This window comes from Seriola dumerili, unplaced genomic scaffold, assembly GCF_002260705.1.
Source record: "Seriola dumerili isolate Sdu_G_001 unplaced genomic scaffold, Sdu_1.0 BDQW01000478.1, whole genome shotgun sequence".
In the NCBI taxonomy this organism is placed as follows: Eukaryota; Metazoa; Chordata; class Actinopteri; order Carangiformes; family Carangidae; genus Seriola; species Seriola dumerili.
The window spans coordinates 5896584-5918039 of NW_019174733.1; the positions used below are offsets into that span (position 1 = coordinate 5896584).

The 21456-nt window shown below is 41.2% G+C and overlaps 1 protein-coding gene across 1 annotated transcript in view; it reads left to right on the plus strand.

Moving 5' to 3' along the window:
- Nucleotides 1–1403: 1403 nt before the first annotated feature.
- Nucleotides 1404–21456, plus strand: part of LOC111235389 (RAC-gamma serine/threonine-protein kinase) — a 49858-nt gene continuing 29805 nt past the window's right edge. The window contains exons 1-2 of the mRNA XM_022763844.1: nt 1404–1422; nt 5407–5823. Of these exons, the coding sequence (XP_022619565.1) occupies nt 5778–5823 (46 nt within the window). The 5' untranslated portion in view covers nt 1404–1422; nt 5407–5777. The remainder of the gene's footprint in view (nt 1423–5406; nt 5824–21456) is intronic.

Sequence of the window (21456 nt, forward strand, 5' to 3'; positions counted from 1 at the left end):
GACAGAGTGGAGGAAAGAGGAGGGAACAGATAAGGGAGGGCGTTGTTGTGCCAGAAATGTCAATAAATTAGAATAAAGGATAAAAAAATAAAGGATTTTACCCTTTGAATCTGTTAATGTTAGCGTATTAATCATATAGTAGTTTTACATGTGAGAAGATGGAGGGTGAAGAGATTTAGTAGGATGGAAGAAGAGGGGGATGCACTCTTGAGTTGTCCAAGGCTTTTGAATGGCCAAACCTATGTGAGGATGCCCACCATCACCCTTACCAACATTTAAGTACTATAAGAGGGCAGCTGACCCCGCTGGCTTAAAACAACCGGCACAGGAATTCAAAAAATGCATTGTATCAACAATCTGAGCTTTAAATGTCCACTGAACAATGTGCTTTACACTAGGCTGATCAGCTGTTGAGGAGGGATTTCAGTCATGTGCTATGCAGCTGTCTAGTCCTTCCGGTTGTAAACAGCATTTAAGATATTACAATGCACTAATGTGGAGAGGCTGTACCAATTGCTGACACTGCTGAATTATAGTTAACTGTTTGCACAGTTGCTCACAAATCACAATGTTTCTGTAAACAATAAACTTAAAAATATGTAAACAACTATATGAGGAACTAAAGAAAAAGGCAATTTAGAATTTAGAATTTCATAATACAGTGTAATGCCCCCTGAGCCCTGGACCTGTGCCCAGCAGCTGCCCAGCTGTGTGAAGTGACTGTTAACATTTCTTGTTGGAAAGTCAATCAAATGACTGCAAAAAGATGCAAAATGACACCGAAGAGACACAAAAATGACTGCACAGAGATGCAAAAGAAGAGATGCAGAATGAGTTAAAGGAAACAAAATTGCAATGCAAAATAAAAGTACAAAGACATCCACAATGACCAGAGACAAAAACGAATCTGCACAAAATAACCAGAGATTCAAAGCCACCACAAAGAGAGACATAAAATATATAGACATAAAATAACAAAAAATGCTAAAAAGAGATGCAAAACAACAATAAGTACAAAACGACTACAAAGAGACACAACGACATCCCAGAAGACACAGTCAGTGGGTCTTGCTGTTATGTAGGAGGGGTGGGGGACTTTTTGCATGTCTATGCCCAAGGGCCCGTTGTGTTATAATCCGTCCATGTTTACAAGGTAAAGGAACTTTGTGATTATCTCATCACTGTCGTACACAAATCTGTCACTGTATGACACACTACAGTTTTACTGTTACTAGGATCGGACCCAATTAAGGCCTCTTCCCGTCTAGCTCCCACAATAAACAGTCCTAACCTGTGACTCTCGCGATGGTTGGCTTATTAGCCGGCACAGTCACACGGGATGTGGGAATGGGATGAAGTGGAGGAGAACCAGACGCTGAGCTGAAACCGTTAAAACCAAAAACGGAAGGACGAGGCGAGACGGTAGGCTGTGTGTGTGTGTATGTGTGTGTGTGTGTGTGTGTGTGTGAGTGAGTGAGAGAGAGAGACAGAGAGCGAACAGAGGAGGGGGGGGGGGGGGGGGGGGGGGGGGGGGTTTGCCGTTTCTCTGGGTGACGTCACGAGCTTTCCTGAAAGTCAAAACAACCGTTGGCTGCGGTAACGGTAGCTTTCGTAGCTTCTTGGAAATCCGTTTGGAAATTCGTTGAAATCGTTGTGCGTCAGCTCGTAACGTTAACAGCGACGGTTGACTATCACCTGACGGTTCAGCCTAGCTTGAAGTCTAGCATAGCTTTACGTTACGGTTTACGAGCGGTTTATGAACAGCAGGTGCACGGGAATACCATCGCACCTGCCGCTACAGGTAACACTGTCAGCTAGCAGTACTGTTGTGACAGCAAACATGACATAAACCCCGCTAAAGCTAGCTGAATAATGTGTTTTTATGTTGTGATAATTTCAGTTAGGTGGACATGGTCCCGTGTTTAACGGCTTACTTGGAATGATGCTTAGAGCTAGCGCTAAATGGGTCACTGTCTCGAAAATGGGTATCGTTTTTAAAATTATTCTCATGTTTAACATCCGTACCATGCTGCATGCATCATGCTGCAGTTTAACAACCACTTCGCACCGTGGCGTAGATGATGCAGTGCTGGTAACTTAGTGCAGTGGTGCAGTGTAACTTAGTAGCTGCATTTACTCTAGTACTCTACTTAAGTACTGTATACTTGGGTATTTCGATTTCGTGCTGCTGTATATTTCTCCTCCATTACATTTCAGGGAGAAACCTTTTTACTCCACTACATTTATGTGACAGCGTCAGCTATTGGTTCTTTTACAAATTAATATTTTTGCATACAAAACATATGGAAAGCTTTTAAAATATATATTCTTTTTTTTTTTTTTTTTTATAGATTACCCAACAGTACAAGTCGATGAACAGAAAATTAACTGGCAAGTATTTTGTTCATCAACATTTCGTCATTAAAGTAATTTTTGCTGCTTTTTCTTTGAATTGTTTTAATAATTTTAAAACAATAATTTGTTTCAGCCCTATTTAAATCACTTAAAAATAGGTCCATCACAAACAAATGCAGCTATGAAATGCTGATAACATAATAATCTGCCTACAATGAGTACCATTACTTTAACTGCATTTTGCTGCTAATACTTTTGTACTACTTTTTGTAAATACAGGATTTTAACTTGTATTGGAGTATTTGTATAATCTGGTATTGCCACTGTACTTCATCCACAATTTACTGTGTTTGTCTCATTCATGGTCTGCTCAGTAGATGAGTTTCAGTTTGACAAGTAACATTTACATGTTCACATTCACCCCAACAGCTAAACAGACTCATTACATTCAACACAAATTTTTGTATGTCATGTTGATAGCTATAGTAGAGTGAGACAACAAAACTAGGCCTGGCTTGATTTGTGACTGCACAAGTGCATGGCTGAATAGACCTCCTAAGGGGACCTGGGACAAAAAATTTGTTGGTTTGCCACCTTTGGACCCCACTATACATATGAGAGTCATTATTTCCATCGTCAGATGTACTATATATGTGCATGTATTTATATTTTCAGTACATTGTCAGGGAGAGTCCCACGTTTTCCCCCCCTAACACTGAGGCTATGGTTTACAACACTGAAATGGGAATACAGGATGGGAAACCCCTCAAATCTTTTGAGGGGCAAATTTATCGTCGTGCAGTGTGGCTTCATACAGCTAGACTGATTAATAGAGGGGTAGCTGACTGGTCCCTGCCCTTTACATCAATTTTTCTCAACCCCCCCTCTCTCCATATTGGTCTCTATTTCTCTGTTTCCTCTGATTATGTTTCTTTTCTCACTATCTCCCTTTCCTTGTCAATTTTTCCCCTTGTAATTGCCTCTGGAATGAAATATCATGAAATAAATGCTGTCTGGCAGGTGCTTCTCCTGGCATGGTTGGTTCAGCATGGCAGCGGAGATCTCCATGGCAACAGCTGCCCTGGTGACAAAGGGTTGCCACTGTCTGGACATTCCTCTCCTCTTCTCACCTTTCCTGTCCTCTCCTGTCCTGTCCTCCACTAAGTGCGATCAGGGCCATGCTAGACCAGATTAAGGTTAAAGCTAACTGAAGCTTCATTGAATTACACTGCAGTGTTAAAGCTTAATCCAGAATTGCACAGTGCCTATAAAAAGGATTCGATCCCCTTGGATGTAATTACTAGGGCTGGGTATTATTTGAATTGTTTTCTAAATCAGTGCTAATATGATACTAAAACAATACAATTTACCCTATACCTTAGTTTCTACAACTCTAAACATGTATATAAAGAGTTTTAAAAAAATGTAATAGTAGTATAATATAATGATATAAAAACTGGTAATAATTTTATATAAATCAGGAACTATCTGAATAATCAATATTACGAGCCTAATCAGACATCTGATGGCAGCTTTAGATAGTTTTTGATACTATGAAGACATTTCAAAGATATTTTGGTTGGTACCAAAAACAAATTGAAGATTCATACCCAACCCTTATAATTATATCCTGTGTGGTAAAATAATAAAACATACAAAAGTCCAAGAGGGGTGAAAGGTTTATAACGATTAATCATTTCTTGTCTTAAAATGTAAGTGAAATACACAATTACCAACAACCAACAGTCCAAAACCCCCAAATTTTCAATTATATAAAACTTAAGAAATGCAGCCTCACATTATGAGAGACTGGAAGCAATGAATATTTTGCCTTTTTCTTTTTTTTTATGACTTATACAATTAGTAGATTATCAACATTGTTGATGATAAATTTCAGTCAGTCACTGCAGAAAGGCACTCATATGGTTAGAAAGACCTCAGCAGTAAAACAGTTGTGATCTTAATCTACACTGAACATCTTTTTTCAGTAGCAATTTGTTGGCAGTTTGGCTCATTGAGTCCTTATCAGTGAGATGAAACATCATCAACATCTCCTCAATTTGAGCTTATGTAATCTTGACCTGAGCATCGTAGCAGCCCCTTTGATCAAGAACTTGAATGTATTGTTACTAGTCTGGCTTTGTACACCTGGATTTAGAGTGGTCACAACTCTGCTGCCTCAACATAAAAAAAAAATCCCTATCACCTACTAGGGTGTGTGTTTATGTGTGTGTGAGTACGTCTGCAGCCTTCGTTATGACGCTGCAGTCCCTCCAAGTGTTGGCGGCAGTGCAGACACTAGCTGATCTGAATACTGATTTCCAGCTAGATAGCAACAACTGCTAGCCTAGCTGCCGTAGTGCTGATCTCCATTCAAGCTGAGAAGCGTAGCGTTGTTGCGCGTTGTGTAATACAGTGTAGTAGGGTGCATTTGAGGTGAACACGGCAGCTATGCAGAGAGAGAGGGGAGGGAGAGTGGAAGGGAGACGACAGAGAGGTGCAGAGATTTGGGCAGAGAGAAAGAGTGTGAGAGCATCCTTAACTGCCGTTGTTGCTATTTATAGCCAAGCCCTACTCCACAGTCCTGAGATGCTCTCCAGCCTCCCACATACAGACGTCAGCCTACACACACACACACACACATGTTGACAAAATAATTTGACATGCAGAAATACAGCGAGCACAGAGAAGTAGATAGGCTTTGCACACAGCACAACCTGCTCACCAGAACAAAAAAAGGTCTATGAATGAATGAGACACAGAGCTCAGAGATGTTTCTTTGGCAATCAAGGTCAGTTTTTGCTTCATCAAGAGCTCTGCAATAATTCATCCTGTTTATCAGTGAGTGTTAGCGACAGAAAGAGGAACTGGGTGCATGATTGGGTGGGGGAAGAGCTGAGGGCGCATTTGTCCTCACAATAACTAGTTGTTTGTCTTGTCAGATTGCATGAAAGGGCTTTGGAGGGAAAGAAAGGGAGCAGCAGAGAAGAGAAAAATAAATCCATGCCTTCTTTTTTCTTTTTTCTTTTTTCTCCTTTCACTTCCTTCCAGGCTGAGTCACTGCTGGTGAGGAGGAAGGTCTGGAGAGGGAACGAGAGAGGAGGAGGAGGAGGTGGAGGAGGAGGGGGAGAAGAAGAAGAAGGGAGGGAGACAGGGAGATAAGCCACAACAGGAAGCAAAACGACACACACACGTACACAGACACAGTGCGTGTTTGTGTGTGTGTCTGAGAGAGAGACTGCGCGAACGAGAGGGTGAACGGGAAAGGAAGGGAGGGAGAGTGACGCGGAGGCTGGGAGAGCCTACCCCCCCCTCCTCTCCTCCTCTCCCTCTCTTTCTCTCCTCTCCTCTCCTCCCCTCCTCCCTCTCTCTCTCTCTGTGGAGCAGGCGTGTAGCGGCATCAGACTCGGCGTGAAGGAACCATGAGCGATGTCACCATCGTTAGAGAGGGATGGCTCCAGAAACGGGGTAAGTACATCCAGTACCTCTCTTTTTCTACTCCCCTCCTCTCTGCCTCTATTTTCTATCCTCTTCTTCTCTGCCTCTTGTCTAGACTGAGGGCCTGGCCGTGGCTGTCCACATGTGCCGGTGGGAGGATGTGAGCTTGCGACTGACAGTGTGTGTGTGTGTGTGTGTGTGTGTGTGTGTGTGTGTGTGTGTGTGTGTGAGTGATCACATGGATGTCTGATTATCTAGTGTGTGAGTGTATACGTGTGTGCATTTGCCCCCATAGGGATGTGTCTCTTTATTATAAGCTTGTCTGGCAGTTTGTTTGCTAAGCCTCTATATACTTCAGTCAGGTTGTGGCTGAAAAAGAGTGTGTGCATGGGTTTGTGCATGTATTTGTATGCAGTGTGTGTGCACTTGATAACATGTACCAGGCCTGTAGTTACACTGCTGGTGCATAGTGTTTTGTCAGGCCAGTGTGTTTACTAGTCTGTGAAATCAAGTTAGTTCTGTCTCTCTGAGGTATTATTTAACATAGTTGTGTCTTAAGTTCGTAGAAAATCCTGAATTGTGTCACTGAGAGTCATATGACTTGGGGTTGGTTGGGGTGGAGTCAAGGGGGACACTGACAACACATCCTGTTTACAACCAAATGAATGAGAAATTGGGAAAAAAAATGTAATAGTTGAAGAGCATCTAGCAAAGATAGCACTTCCCTGTCCTCAGACAATCACAGCTCATGTTCAGTGAGCGGTTGCTGCAACAGGTGAAAAGTCATTTGTAGCAGGGCCAAACTGAACCAGAAGCTGTCAAAAAGTGATAAACAGTGGCTCTGTGATGACTGCAGCAGCAACTGTAAGGCACTTTGGGACTTTGTCATTTATTTATTTATTTTTTTATTTTTTTATAAACAAACCATGATTTCATGGGGTCATGTGTCTGTTGGTGCTGATTCCTTCAGGCACAAGTACATGTGTACGTGAATGTGTGTGTTTTAGAGAGAGAGCCTCAGGGGTGCAACAAGGGGGATTTCCAAACTTTTAGGCCAATGAGCATCATCCCCCTGACTATGTGATGGTGTCTAGGAATGTGTAACACAAACTGTTGAACAGGAAGTGACATGGATACATAACAGACTGCAGGGTTCTGGGTAATGTAGGCTAACACCATGGCACAGCAGGAGAACATGTTGGATAACAGAGTGCTCCTTACTAGATAGAGAGGATGCTCTCTCACACTGTGTCACATGTGCACACACATACACAAATACAGGGCACACTCTCTATTGCTGTAATTGAGGGGAGGATCTTTGTCTATGTGTGCCAGCATGCCAGTGTGATCCTCAGACAGTGGTCTGTGCATATTAAGAGGAACACATCGCCCCCAGTCACGACGCAGCGCTACCACTGTTCATCAGTGAGTGAGAGAGATAGAGGTTGTGTGTGTGTGTGGGGGGGGTGTTGTTTGTGTCAGGAATATGAATGTTTGTCTGCATCATATGCTAAATCTTTGTCTGTATTTGTGTGTGTGGAGAGAAGCAGGGTCGGGGTGCTGACTCACTGTCCAGGTCGTGACTGCAGTCTCAGTCGTTAGACAGCTTTTTACTGAAAAGAAAGCGGGAGAGAGGCCGAGAAAGGTAGTGAAACCTCCATACACACGCGACCACACACACACACACACACACACACACACACACACACACACACACACACAACCTTTTTTACTTATGAGACATATAGTTGTGTTTTGACTGTCTGCAAGGCCTGGTACTTTCTAACTCTTGTATCAAATAATGCACTTTGTTTTGTTTTGAACTGAGCGACAGAAAGACGGTGACACAAAAAGAGAAACTAAAAGACTGAGTGAGTAGAAGATTGGAAAGAAAGACCGGTGAAATAGATGGGAAGGTAGCAGAGGTCTCTGTATGGAAGAGAGGTGCTCACATGCTTTGTAGATGCCTCTAAGACCTCTAATTAAATCAAACATGAAAAATTTTGTATTGAGTATTAGAGGACTACCTGAGTAATTGCTGAATTCTTGTCTATTGTGTGACTATTAAACCTTGCAGATTAGATGAGCAAGGATGTATCTTACTCTTTTTCTCATGTTATTAATGGGTAAATCTGAGTAATATATTATCCCCATTGTTGTTTGTGTATCCAGCTATGCAGATGCTTGTTAAAACAGGTTGTGTTTTTGGTAAACTCATAATTAATAATTTTATGTTAGATGAAGTTCTTGTCTACAACAGCTGTTGAGTAAATGCTTCCAATATGGTGCAATTTTGTTGCCAAAAAAAAGTTGTTTAATGATAATTAAGTGCAGAGGTTTTTCTTCAAGTAAGCCATAATATCTTGGTCATGATCTTATAGACCACTTAATGCATGACAGAGATTTATATCGATATTGCTGTAAATTTCATTCTCTATTGGTGTGTGTGATAGGCTCGCGGTTCAGGACTTACTGTTTACCCCTCTACAATAATATACAGCTTACACATGATTTAGGTACAAAGGAGCAGTATGCAGAGACTTAAAATGCTTTGATGATGCTTTTGGTTCTGCAGAGCTTTTTTACTTTTAATCACATGGTCTTCAGCATAAATGCATCCACATGTCAGGAAATGATAAGGCCTATGTGTAAGTCTATGTGTAGATTAGTTTTACCGATGCATTTGTGGCAACTTGGTCTAGGACTTTATTTGACCATTATTTGACTAATGAGTAACTGATAGTGATGATGAGGATTTAATGAGATAGTTGTTTCTGAATGTTTCTTAAAGTCTTTTTCATACTCTTTTAACTTTTTTTACTCTCTTGTCTTTTGTGGTCAGAGTAATGGGTATAGTAATAAAGTGAAATGATTGATTGATTGAAAGAAAGTGTTTCCCATCCGTAGCACAAAGTATTGGTGATAACTTCTTGCTCATGCACCCTCATGGGTATGCTCAGCTCTCTGCATGTTTTATGAAGGGACTGTGTGTATCTGTGAACTTGTAGCTTTAGTTTGACAAGCCAAAAACCATTAGAGTAATTGGTCAAACATGACAGATGTGTACAGCACATTGCCACACACATACTCACACACAGTAGGCTGATCAACTTACATATTTCAGTGGATGGTGATCACTGGCAGTAGTGTGTATGTGCATTGTCCTCAATAAGTAGCACCGGGCTTCGGGAGTATGTCAGACTGTCAATAGGAAACATTTACACAAAATGACAAGAAGGGGGGGAGTAAAATGTACTATAACAAAATAAAAACTTCAGGATTTTTGCTTTTAATTCCTTCCTTCCTTTCTTCCATCCCTCATTCATTCAGTACAACTTCAATTACAAAGTGCTTCACACAGATGTTGTAAAAGTTGAGAGGGCAGATAACAGATAAAAAACAAAACCACAACAGATGATACAAATAAAAACAAGCATACAAGAGTGGTTAAATAAAGCTGTAAAATGCATGTATATAACAAAAGCATAAAAAGCAAACATCTCTACTCATTGTATATGAAGTCAAAGTTTGCAATCATCACATGGAGACAAACCTCAGGAACATCACCTCTGCAAAATACAGCAGTATGTCCTCAGATGACCGAGCCTTTCAGTGCTCACTTGCTCACTGCCATGGTGATGATTTCCTTCCTCCTTTCATTAAATCAGAGTGGGGAGTGCATTCGGCTGCATCATTTCTTTATCTTTGGAAATAATGAACAGCAGATATAACAGAATCTGTCAGAGTCTGGAAATGTTATTTCATTCTTAATTTTTAAAAAGATGCTTTAGATGAAAGATGCTAGAAAATTTGGTGGATAGATGTGAGCTACAGGTACAGCCTTGGAAGGATATTGTGTTGTGTTGAATGTTGTGTTTAGGGGTGAAAATCACATGTTGCTATCCTTTCAGTCAAAAGAAGTTAGAGCGCTATTTTATTGCACCTTTACAAATCTGAATCTGAAGTGAACTCCACTTCATTTCCACCTAGGCTAGGAGTTTACCTTCTGTCAGCCCGTGTGAGAATACAGAGGTCACAGTCAGCCAGTGTAGTCGAGGATACAGTTTCCTCCACCAGCATCAGCCCACACAGCAGTCAGCACAACAGATGGCCAGGAGGGAGGAGAGGAGGAGAAACACTGAAGAAGAGAGACAGGGAGAACACCATCATCTTTTCTTTGACACTTTCTGTCCCCAGAAGTGTTTCTAAGCAAAGCTACTAATCAGATGAGATACGGCTTTGTCAAAGTGGAGAGAGACTTGTTACTAACTCATTTTTGGAGATAATGATTCTTTGTCTCCCAGGAGGGTTTAAGCATCAGACATAAGATAAAGTCAAGAAGATGTTGCACATACTCTTTATTTTACAATTGCGTTTCAAATTAATTCATGACTTCAGTTAACTTCTTAAATAGATGTGTATAGCTGTATGTTCTTTAGAGTGTAAGATTTTCAGACAGAAAATAAATGAAAATATTGTCAAGCATATATGGTGAAGTCGCAAAGTTTTTATAATGGATTCTTGTTATATTCTGCAATTTTATTTATTGAGTTAGATAAGCGATTCTTGAACCGCAGAGAAATTACAACTATAAGTCTCATTGTACACATTGTTTTTGAGGTTAAGGTTAGTTCAGTTTCACCAAATGTCAAGTGCAGTTTACCCAAATGCTTCTGTGACAGCTCAAATAAAGGTTTAAAATATGTTTGAGTTCTAAAGCTCCCTTTGCACAGGACTATAATCAAACATAATTAAACTCTGTAACATACTAGAAATTCCACTACAAATAACCTACCATATTCCATCTAACACAGTCATCTCATAGTGTTAGAATCAGCATCTCAGTACCCCAGAGTATTTGTCTTTTTTCTTCTTCTTTTTCTTCTTCATTGATTTCTTTGAAAGCAGTTTGGGTAAAAATTCTGGGGGCTCATGGGGGTTATGGGCACATTCATACTGACATGATTTTGTATTGGACATGATGCAGTATTAAATTACATGGCTGCATCCCACACATCGACTGAAATGTTGGCTCTGCATGTCGTGCTCTGGCTCTGTATCTTTAGATCTGTTCTGCCCTTGCTCCCTGTAACTTTACAGTCTTTGTTTTCAAATTGCATCCATATGTAGAATTATGATGGGGGGGCTCTTTCACTGCGGAGACAGTCATGAAGTGGTTCCATTACATATTCAATGTCTGCCTTTTCTGTAAATCTGTGTAAATGTCCCAACCTGTCACTTGATGTATCTCGGCATGAACGTATGATAGACATGGAGCTGAAATAAGAAGCAACACACCTGTCTTCTTTTATACTTTTTCCTCTGTATTCTCCATCACCACAACTTAATCCCTTTGGGAGCTGTCTGTGCTATACTGTATACGTTAGACTGCTGTGGGGTTCATTGGGTGCAGTGCAGTGAGGCAGCCATCTTGGCTCAGTGAGTTCAGTGAGTTCAGTGTTGCTGGAGGCTGGCTGGCTGGCTGGATCAGGTGGCAGTGCCAGATCTCTGATATCAATCACCAGCCGCTGCTGCTGCTGCTGCCGCCGCCACTGTCTGCTGTGTCGCCCTTCTACTCTCCTCTCCTCTCCTCTCCTCTCCTCTCCTCTCCTCTCCTCTCCTCCCGTCCTTTCCTCCTCCTCTGTCCTGCTCTGCTGTAGAGCCTGTCAGCACAACTTACTCCATTTACTGTCATTCACACTCTTTCTCTCTCTGTCTATCTATGTATCTCCCTCCTTCTCCCTGCACTCCTCTTTTTATCCCCTCTGTTTCTCAAACGCACATGCATATACAGGGCAGTAGCAGACAGTGCAGGCTTTGTTATGAATGGCATCCTCTTGCACATCCGGAGGAAGTGTACGCTCCAGTGTGGCTTTACAAACTGTCTCCATTGTCCTAAGAATGACTCACTCTACACTGCAGAGAATGGCAGTCAGCCAGACAGTCAGACAGACCAACGGCACAGCGCAAACAGACAGACAAGTCTGCAGAGCCTACAGACAAACAGCACAGGAAAGACAGGCAGAGAGACCGATAGTTTGTGACAGATAGAGCCAGCATAGAACAGAGGCAGACAACTTGGCAATACAGAAGAGACCTGCAACTAGCGGGTCACAGACAACAAATGAAAGACAGATGGGTAACATACACAGACAGGCAGCAGAGAGTGTGTCACCTTAGTATTCAATCAGAATGATATTTTTGTTCCTTTCCCTTAAACTTATATGTACCTACTGATAAGCTCAGAAACGCATGTTACAATGTGCAGTCTGAGCTAAATAGCCTGAAGCTGTACAACTCTGCAAACTCAGTCAGTCAATAAGATCAGTGGTAAGTGGTAGGAAGCATCCTTGTAAAGGCTATGCAAACTGAGAGATGGATTAATGGATGGGTGAGTGAATGAACTAATGTAGAGTGAGGCAGTCTTGGATAAATGAATGAGTGGATCAATGAATGGAGTGCTGATCACTGCAGAGGGAAAACTTGGATAGAGGAAGAGAGAAAAGGTGAAGGGAGAAGAGGTTGAGTAATGGGATTAGTTTGTAGCTCAGGATCATCGAAATGCTGACCTCAAACATTTGATCACAGTCTGGATGGATGCATGCACATGCATTCACACATGTACACTTTACTAGATTATTATTTATTGCCATTATTATTGAAATGTATCTATTATCACCCCAATGTCAAAATCCAAAATTTCAGTTTTATGTATTTTACTTCATTGAAACATGCTATACATTACAGCTGTTTACTGGTAATAAGGACCAAATATATTTTTATATTATCTGATGCTTATAATTAATCGAAATGCAGAGGATGATGTTATGCAGGTTGTAACAAATTAATGCTTCATCCCATTTTTGGTAACATACTAATATATTATAAATCACCATTTAAACTAAACCTATTAGACCTTTTGACTCTTGTAACTCAAATACAACAACAAACAGATGATTCACTGTGGATTTTGTTTATAACATTTGTTTATAACCTCTTTGCCCCAGTGAAGCCCACTTGGTGCATATATAGTGTTGCACATTTCTGAATATGACAGCTTAGTCAAATGTTATTAGAAGGAGGTTGTTTAAAGGGTAGATAGCAAGATATTAATTCCTTGGAGACCTGGGTTTCTTGGCCACCTCAGTTTTCTCATCAACTGGTTTCTATCTACCACTATTGCACAGGCAGCTATCAGATGTTTCTATCGGGTTCCATGGTGACCCAATGGCTGCAGCAGCTCTGTCCTTACTTCACAAGCCAATTTGTGTTAAAGCTGAAAAGAGATTCTATGTTTAAATGTGCTAACACAGAGATTAGACCAAAGGGGTAGTGTGTAGTCTAACATCTTGAGGTAGTGTTGGCTGGTTGGAGAAGGCTTTGGGCTGATTAGAGGAAGCAGGTTAGAGTGGGGGTTGGTATGGCTGATTTAGGCCGACAGATTATTGCTTGGTTAACAGCTAGTGTAAGTTTTGGAGTGCAGGAGAAGGACCCCGGAGTGTTACTATTTGGTCTTCCACTCAATTTTTCTTTGGCCATCCAAGTCTGTTTAATATTGATCCATATAATTTCCTATAGACATGATACTAAAATTGTTTTTGTTAAAGATAATGAATGTTTCTTCACAACAGGATACTATAGATAATCAAATATAAAGTTTTTTGGCTCCTTAAATAATAAAACAGCACAGTGATAGTATATTTTAGAAATGCCTTCCAGACTGACAACTGGGCATCAGTTGCCAGCCTGTTGCTTATAAAAGTTGACAGAGTGTTTGCCATTCCAGTAATAGTTTATGATTGAAGTGATAGTGGTCATTTATAGGAGTTACTATGTACAGTATATCAGTGCTGAAAATGTAACTTCCCTAAATACAAGTTGCTAAGGTTTTGGAAAAGATTTATTGTGTAATTTTTAATTATGCACGTAACTTGTTGAACTCCCATTTACCTGAGCAGATAATTATACAGCAAGAGTGAGTTGGATACAGTGTTTTTTTTTGTCTCTCGCAATTATGACACCCATAATGGTAGACTGTGGTCTGCATCTGGTTGCCAAGGGCAACTGGACAACCACTGTTGCTCTGAAACATCAGTTACATCCTTGATGCATTTTCTCCTCATCACTCTCAAGCTTTGTGTTGCTTCATTTGTAAAACAGAGCATCAGTTCCAGAGAGCAACCTCTGTTACAGAACCTTATGTTGAGAACATGAAGACAGCAGCTGTTTGAGGCTACTGCAAGCACTTGTGATTTTATTTAGTGTTTCTGAATTGATTACCCAGTCTGATGATAAGACCGATAAGACTCAATGATCACTAATGTAAAGCAGAGCCACTTAATCAAGTCTACAGTTGACCCAGTCTTTACCTTGCCTAACTGTTGAGCATAGGTGAGCAGAGATTTGGAAATCCATGACCACAGTTGGTCAGTTTTGCTGTGTGTGTAACATACTGTACCAACACTTTTGTGCTCATCTGAGAGAGACCTCTTGGTCAAAAGCTAATGACAATTTCCTCTATGATTTGAAACAATTTTACATTGTTTGACACTGATTCGTAACAATCCAAAATCTGCTATACTGTGAACTCAATACTGTGGGCTGTAATGGCTCAGGTGGTAGAGCGGGCTGCCTGTTGATTGTAGGGTTGATGGGTTGATCCCCAGCTCCTCCTGTCTGTGTGTCGAAGTGTCTTTGGGCAAGACACTGAACCCCAAGTTTCTTCACTTGTAAGTAGCTTTGGATAGAAGTGTCTGCCAAATGAGTAAATGTAAACAAATCTGAACAGAATTGCTGAATTTCTACATCACCATCAAGACATATTTCTATCTTAATCCAGTTGATACATCACATTGATGCATTTTTTAAATTGAAAAAACTATTTTAAATGGGAAATATATTTAAATTAACAGTATTATTTCATACATCATACCCTGACCAAAATAATATGGCTATACATGTCTAAGGCAGCAGTGTCACATGTTGGCAGTAATTTAAGGCCCTGGAGATTTGATGAGTGAAGTAGAATGAATGTTAACAGGTTCATATGTCGGTTAATGTATAGTGCCACTGCAGCCATGATACTGCTATCCTATCATTAAAGCTGGTAGGTGTAGCTTTTGTAGTAGTTTCTGTTTGTGAGTATGCTACAGATGAAACTGTTCTGCTAACCAGATGTGATGTAAAGATACAGTGAAAGTTTTTTTTCTATGACAACCTGGTAAAACGTCTGGTCATTTTGGTCATGGGTAAACACATGGGCTGCCTTTAATGGGTTTGGTTTGAGTTTGCTCCTGTTATGCCTGACTTAATAGTTGAGCTGCATGCTGATGTCACAGTGGCCAGGTTAAAGGGACAGTCAGTCTATTTATATCTTCCCACCTGTAATCTGTTTCTGACAGGATTAACTAAGCCACCAGCGGAGGCCTGCTGTGCCACAGAGACACACTGAAAATGTGAGCCATGAATAAATACATGCATTCACAAAGATGCACTGTGAGAACAGTGTGTACAGTACACGTAAGGAACAGTGTATAAAATGTGATCTCAACATTAGGGTATTCTAGGAGAGGAAGTACAAATATATGTCTGTTTTCAACTAAACAGAAAATGTGACTCCATGTAACCACGTTACTGCTTCTGTTTGTCTACATGTTTGATTGCATGTACATCTTTGTGTGTGTGTTTCACAGAGTCTCAGTCAGTTAGCCTGATAAAAACAGAGAGAAAGTAGAGACCAAACAGTGACAGAATTTTTCATTCTCCCTCAGCTTTCTCTGTCTCTGGTTGCCAATCTCCAGTCATTAATTAGCTGTCCATGATAAAATTCCCCATTCCCAATCTGACACTAGTGTAGAGCAACGGACGGCAGTGGTAATCATGTCAGCAAGGCTTGGCTCAATGTTCTGAGGGGGCTAAATGTCCCCCATATGGTCCACTGGCTGGGGCCCACTCTTCACCAAGCTTTCATTAAACTAGTGCTTAATATACCAAGGTAAAGAGGGACACACACACACTATTGCATACACTCAGCTGTAAGAAACAAATCAAGACATCTAACAGGGGATTGGGCACAAAGGGACAGGAGGACAAGGAGGTGGTGTTTGTTTCTGTGTTTGTGTGTGAATAAGGTATGTGTGTCTGTGTTTTTAGAGGCTGGCGCTGTACAATTGTTGACTTGCCATCTGTCATCAAGAATAGAGTTCTATCCTTGCATGTGTGTATGTGTGTGTATACAGAGGAAAGATGAGACGGAAAAGAAAGAAAAAAACAGTGAGTGAGGTGCAGATGTCTCACAGCTTAGCGGCTGGAACATGAGTTTCAACGGTGGACTGCTGTATGAGAGGAGGTGGAGGGGGAGAACAGAGAAGAAAGGAGGACGAACATCTGCCATACTCAGATATTGCTCCGTGGTTTGAGTGTTTCTACACAATATGTTGAGTTTGAATAGACCTGGGATATGGCCTGCTCATTTAGTATCTTGCAAGGCCAGGCAGGCAAGTTCCAAGACTGCCAGTATCATTGAGGCTTTCAGATATATTCTTCAATATATTTTAACTATAATGCAGAAGCTGGGATGTTTTTTTGCATCTTTATAAGGTAGCATTTATAATTAATTATTATGAAGAAATCCAAAGTATTTAGTTTAGTCGAAAGCTTGGTTTGAGTACATCCTTTATTACTATTCTTGGTGTTAAACATCAGAATGGGCTTGATGAAGTACTGAATTTACTCTGGCTATTCTGTTACACAAATTTTGAGAGTTGAATTTGTTATGTGCTTCGGTTGTGACTTATTTTTCTAATGGATGCAACAAGCAGATTTAAAGACATACAAATAAATCCTTAAGGTTAAATAAAAAGTATAATAATAATTTTCATAAGATTTTTTATATAAGTTTTCTTTTTGTCTTATGCTGATTACAACATAGATAACACATATAGTCATCTTTGTTCCTTTTGAATTGTCTCAGAGCCTGATGCCAGCCAGCTGAGGTGGACATGTTGTCAAAAACAGCCTCTTAGACAGACAGACGTTACAGCATGACAGACAACAGCTCTCAGGGAAGGAGAGGGAAGTGTTTGTTTGAGATGGACAGACATTCAGTATATAGCTGTCTGACACCTCAGAGTGTGACAGACAGACAAGCAGTCACTAATTGCACTTTTATTTTGTTGGTCCAAACTCCGCATCTTGTAGACAGAAGTCACATGGGCTTACAAGTAGTCCTTTTATTGAACATCATTTAGGTAAACTGCCTTCATGAGACATCAGGCATTTTAGCAGCAGGTGAGCCAAAACAAATATGATTCCAGTCACTGTAACTTAGGCATGTTAGTTTATGCCCGACAGAGCATGACTGATTGTGAGGGAATCAGATGAGGCTGTTTTGCCCTTGCTTCATTTTGTAATGTTGTGCATTACAAGCATGATTAACTACAGCCTATCACATGTCTCCTTATATCCATAAAAATGCGATTCATCCATAATGGCCATGTGCTGTAGCTCTGTTTCCTACCCCAACAAACCTTATACCTAGAATCACTTGTAAACAGTAGTTGGCATCACTCTCACCTGTCCATACAAACTACAGTTAAAGATAGAGTTTGAGTCAACCACTCCAAATATGCCCAGTGTGAATGCACCCGATGGACAGATGGGCATACACTTCGGCAGGTGGAAAGACAGAGAGAGACAGACAGGTAGCCAGGCAGGACAGAGGGGAGAGCAGAGAGCAGCAGTTAGTGAGGTGGAGAGCACTTATTGCCGGCCCTTCAGTGCAGAACATGAATGGGCTGGGCTGGTGTGTGTGTGTGTGTGTGTGTGTGTGTGTGTGTTTTTGTGTGTTTATGTGTGTGTGTGTGTATTTGTGTTGACAGAGTACATTGTGTGTGAGCGTGCAGTGTGTATAAGTTTACAGGCAGACAGGGAAACATACAGCACAATGCTTCTCTGCTGCTCTAGGAAAGGATGAGGAGGGGGGGCTTCACAAAAGACCAGGGGGGTCTTATGTTGTACACACACACACACACACACACACACACACACACACACACACACACACGCACACACACACCACGTAACGCCAGCTGCCGCCCACAGCCCCAGCCCGGCATTTCTGAATTAATAATACAGAGCCAACCACTCTGGAATAATAGTGACTTACACACATAGACACACACACATGCATGCACAAAGCTTTGCACCTGTTCACCACTGCTCAACTGGACAGGGTTGGGCTGGTTAAGCCCCCACCCCCACCCCCCTCTACCTCACACACACACACACCCACACACACACACGCATGCACACACACACACACACTCCTTTTTGCCTGTCTGTTGTAGGCAACACTTAGACAGCTGTGTCTGTCTCCTGACCCTCCTCTTCTTGTTCTGATCGACAGCTAATCTCATTGACTGATTGGTCCAGCTGCCCAGTCTGTTCCTCCAATTGGATGGTTTTACATCCAATAACGTGCAAAGGAACAGAGTAAGAATTTAAATATGAATGTCAGATTTACTGGGGAACCTAAAACCGTCAAACAAAATGACGCAAACTGGTTTACTTAAAAGGAATGCAAAAGAAAATAGATGTCCTTGGTTGAAGGTGCTGACACTTTAACAGGTTCTACTCTATTTCAGAGATGGTGTTTTTTGGATTTTAATGTAATTTCAGCTAATAGTTATATTTAGAGAAGGATGTAGAGTGTTTTGGAAATAAACTCTATTTAATGTGAACATCAATGATTTGCTGTAAAATAAATGAAGAAATCAATGATGCCAACACACAATGCCATCCAAAGGAGAGAACAGAGAGAGGCAATATACCAGCAATCAGTGCAATTTGATTAGCCTGCTCATTGGCTGTGTGTGCGTTTCCTAATCGCATTGGATCCACTGCATTCTGAACACAAGCAGCATGGCATCCCTAATGTTATTGGGTGTTTTAATGCAGGGGCTTTATGTACTGGTTAGCTCGGATTGTATTTTTACTTCTTGACATGCTAGGAGACATCCAAACAGATGAGTCTTTGTGCTTTCAGTGGCATGTTATGCCTTGGTACTTGTGTGTGTTTTTGTATGTGTGGGTGGATGGATGTGTGTGGATGTAGAGGAAATAGACCATCTAACTGAGCTGTGTTTAATGTGAGTTTGCCCTGTCTGGATAATAATGTTATGTTACGTCATGTAAGCCACCTATTGTATGGCTACAGTATGTGTTTAACTGTAGCATATGATTTTTATGTATACATGTGTTTGTAAGGGGCTGAATCTGATAGCCAGTCTCATTCCTTTTATGTTCTGTTAGCATAAAAGACAGGGATTTGGCTTCAGTTGTTATATTTCTTTTTCATATGTTTCATTTTATATCCTCTGACTTAACTGTCACGGCCCTGTTCATAGACTGTGATGAGCTAACCAATGTCTGTAGAATCAGTAATGTGGGGGAAGAGTAGAAATGGGCTGTTTTCTTTGTAAAACCAAAAACAGAAGCCACCACTCTGTAATGTGTAAGGAAAAGAGTTCTTACTGGACTGGTTGCTGACCCAGCCTTATGTACTGTACAGGAGGTCATACTGGGCCCAGGTGTGACTCCTGCCACTAATGGCCCTGCTTCACAAGACCAGCCTCTGCAAACAGAAGAGCACAGAGCAGGAAACCAGCAAGAAGGGCAGAAGGGCCATCACAAAATCCATTGAATTACATCATTAAGGAGGACAACTTGTCTTTAGTTGTACACTGTATAAATTTCAACAGCCTCCTTGGGTACTTTTATTGGGTATTTTGTGTTTATTCTTTTTTGAAATACAAAGAAAAGACATGGCTTAAAAGAGCATGAATTTGATAGTTGTAAAAGGTGGCAGTGCATCTCTAGAGATATTTTGTTATCTTGCATTTCCCTTTCCAAATAACTCTGATTATTTTAGGACAAAGCTCACATATATCAGTATTAAACAACACATGCTGGGTGTCTGCAATATAATGTTAATTTCAGTTGAGCAGCTTTCACCTGTACATTTTGACCTGACTTCCTGGAGTATAAAATTATATAGAAATTCTGAAGTGGTATACTCCTCAGTTATCTAAGCATAGAGCTAATCTTTGGCCAACTTTGTAATTGTATTCCTTAAAAGTAGCTGCATGCCAGTATTTGTGATAGATCATTGTAATGACTATTATGCAGTAAAAGTGTTCTTCTTGTAATTGGCCGTCACTCCTTTTACTTGGTAATGTCACAGAAAACGCCAGCTTGCAATGCTGAATTTAATATGTTGAATATAAGATGTAGTTAATTATATTTCAGTGTGACAGAAAATAAAAATGAAGACAAAGTAATTATCTTAATAATAACATAGTCTGTAAAGAGACAGTTAAAGTAGTTACAGTAATGAATTAAGACAGTAAGACAGTAAGCTTGGAGTCGTTGTAGCTAAGTGACCTTCACCCGCCCACTGTGTGTATGTGTGTGTGTGCTTACATATGTGAGTGTGTGTTGGTGGGGGGTAGAGAAGGAATGGGGGGGGTAGCTGGGTAGCCGGGTAGCCACAGCCTCCTGTCTGGCACAGGTGGTGTTGAGCAGCAGCCCTCCAGCTAAGATGCTAATATGCTAACACCACACTAATCCTAGGGTGCTTTAGGAAGCAACGGACACTGCCCTCTCCCCAATAACACACAGGAACAAGCACTCACGTATTAATGCACACACACACACACTCACACACACACAAACATATACACAGATTTAAGATGACTGCATGCCTGCATACAGAAATAAACACACTTACACCAACTGACACATACACACATTGTATATACTGTATACTGTATACACACAGACACATACACACACATACCAGTGCTGTGAGGGAGATTAGCATGAGAGGCGTCTTGGCTGCTGTGTGTCTGTCAGTCACTCTCCAGCTTGGTGTTAGCGTCACAGCGGTGGCCACCATGCTCCAGGGAGCCACCACCATCTACTGGACTGTAAAGGTACTGCAGGACAGGAGAGGCAGTGAGAGGAGGAACAAAATGTAACAGGAGGGAGACAAGAGGGAAGGGAACATTTAAAGTTTTTGTGTGTGTGTGTGTGTGTGTGTGTGTGTGTGTGTGTGTGTGTGTGTGTGTGTGTGTGTGTGTGTGTGTGTATATGTGTTTTTGTATGTGCATGTGCCTCCTTCTGTACCAGCTGGGGGAGCAGAGGGGCACCAGGGCAGCTTGCGTGTGTGTATGTGCATCCAGCACAGCCTACCAGGAGGTTCTGGCTGTGTGCAGCTGGCTGGGTGAAATCTCCTAGTGGCCCCCAAGGGATGGCCGTACTCCCATGGGTTTCCACTCAATCTGGCCGCTCTGTGGTTGCCCTGCCCTGTCCCAGCTCTCTGTTACCACCATAGTCTTAACCTCATACTCTCTCTCTCTCATGCAATCTCCCGTTGTCTCTTGCCCAGCTCTCTTCTTTTCCCTTATCTACCATTCTATCATCTTCTTCCTCTCTAGTCTGCTGTACCCTCCATGTGGTCCCATTCCATGGACTGAGCCAAAGGCTTGTACAATTACTCCAGCACTAAACCTTTAAACCCAGCTGCATCCCCAGCTTCAAACTGAATTTAATTTTTTCATCCTTCAAACCTTTCCCTGTCATTCTGGTCTTGTATGATCATTA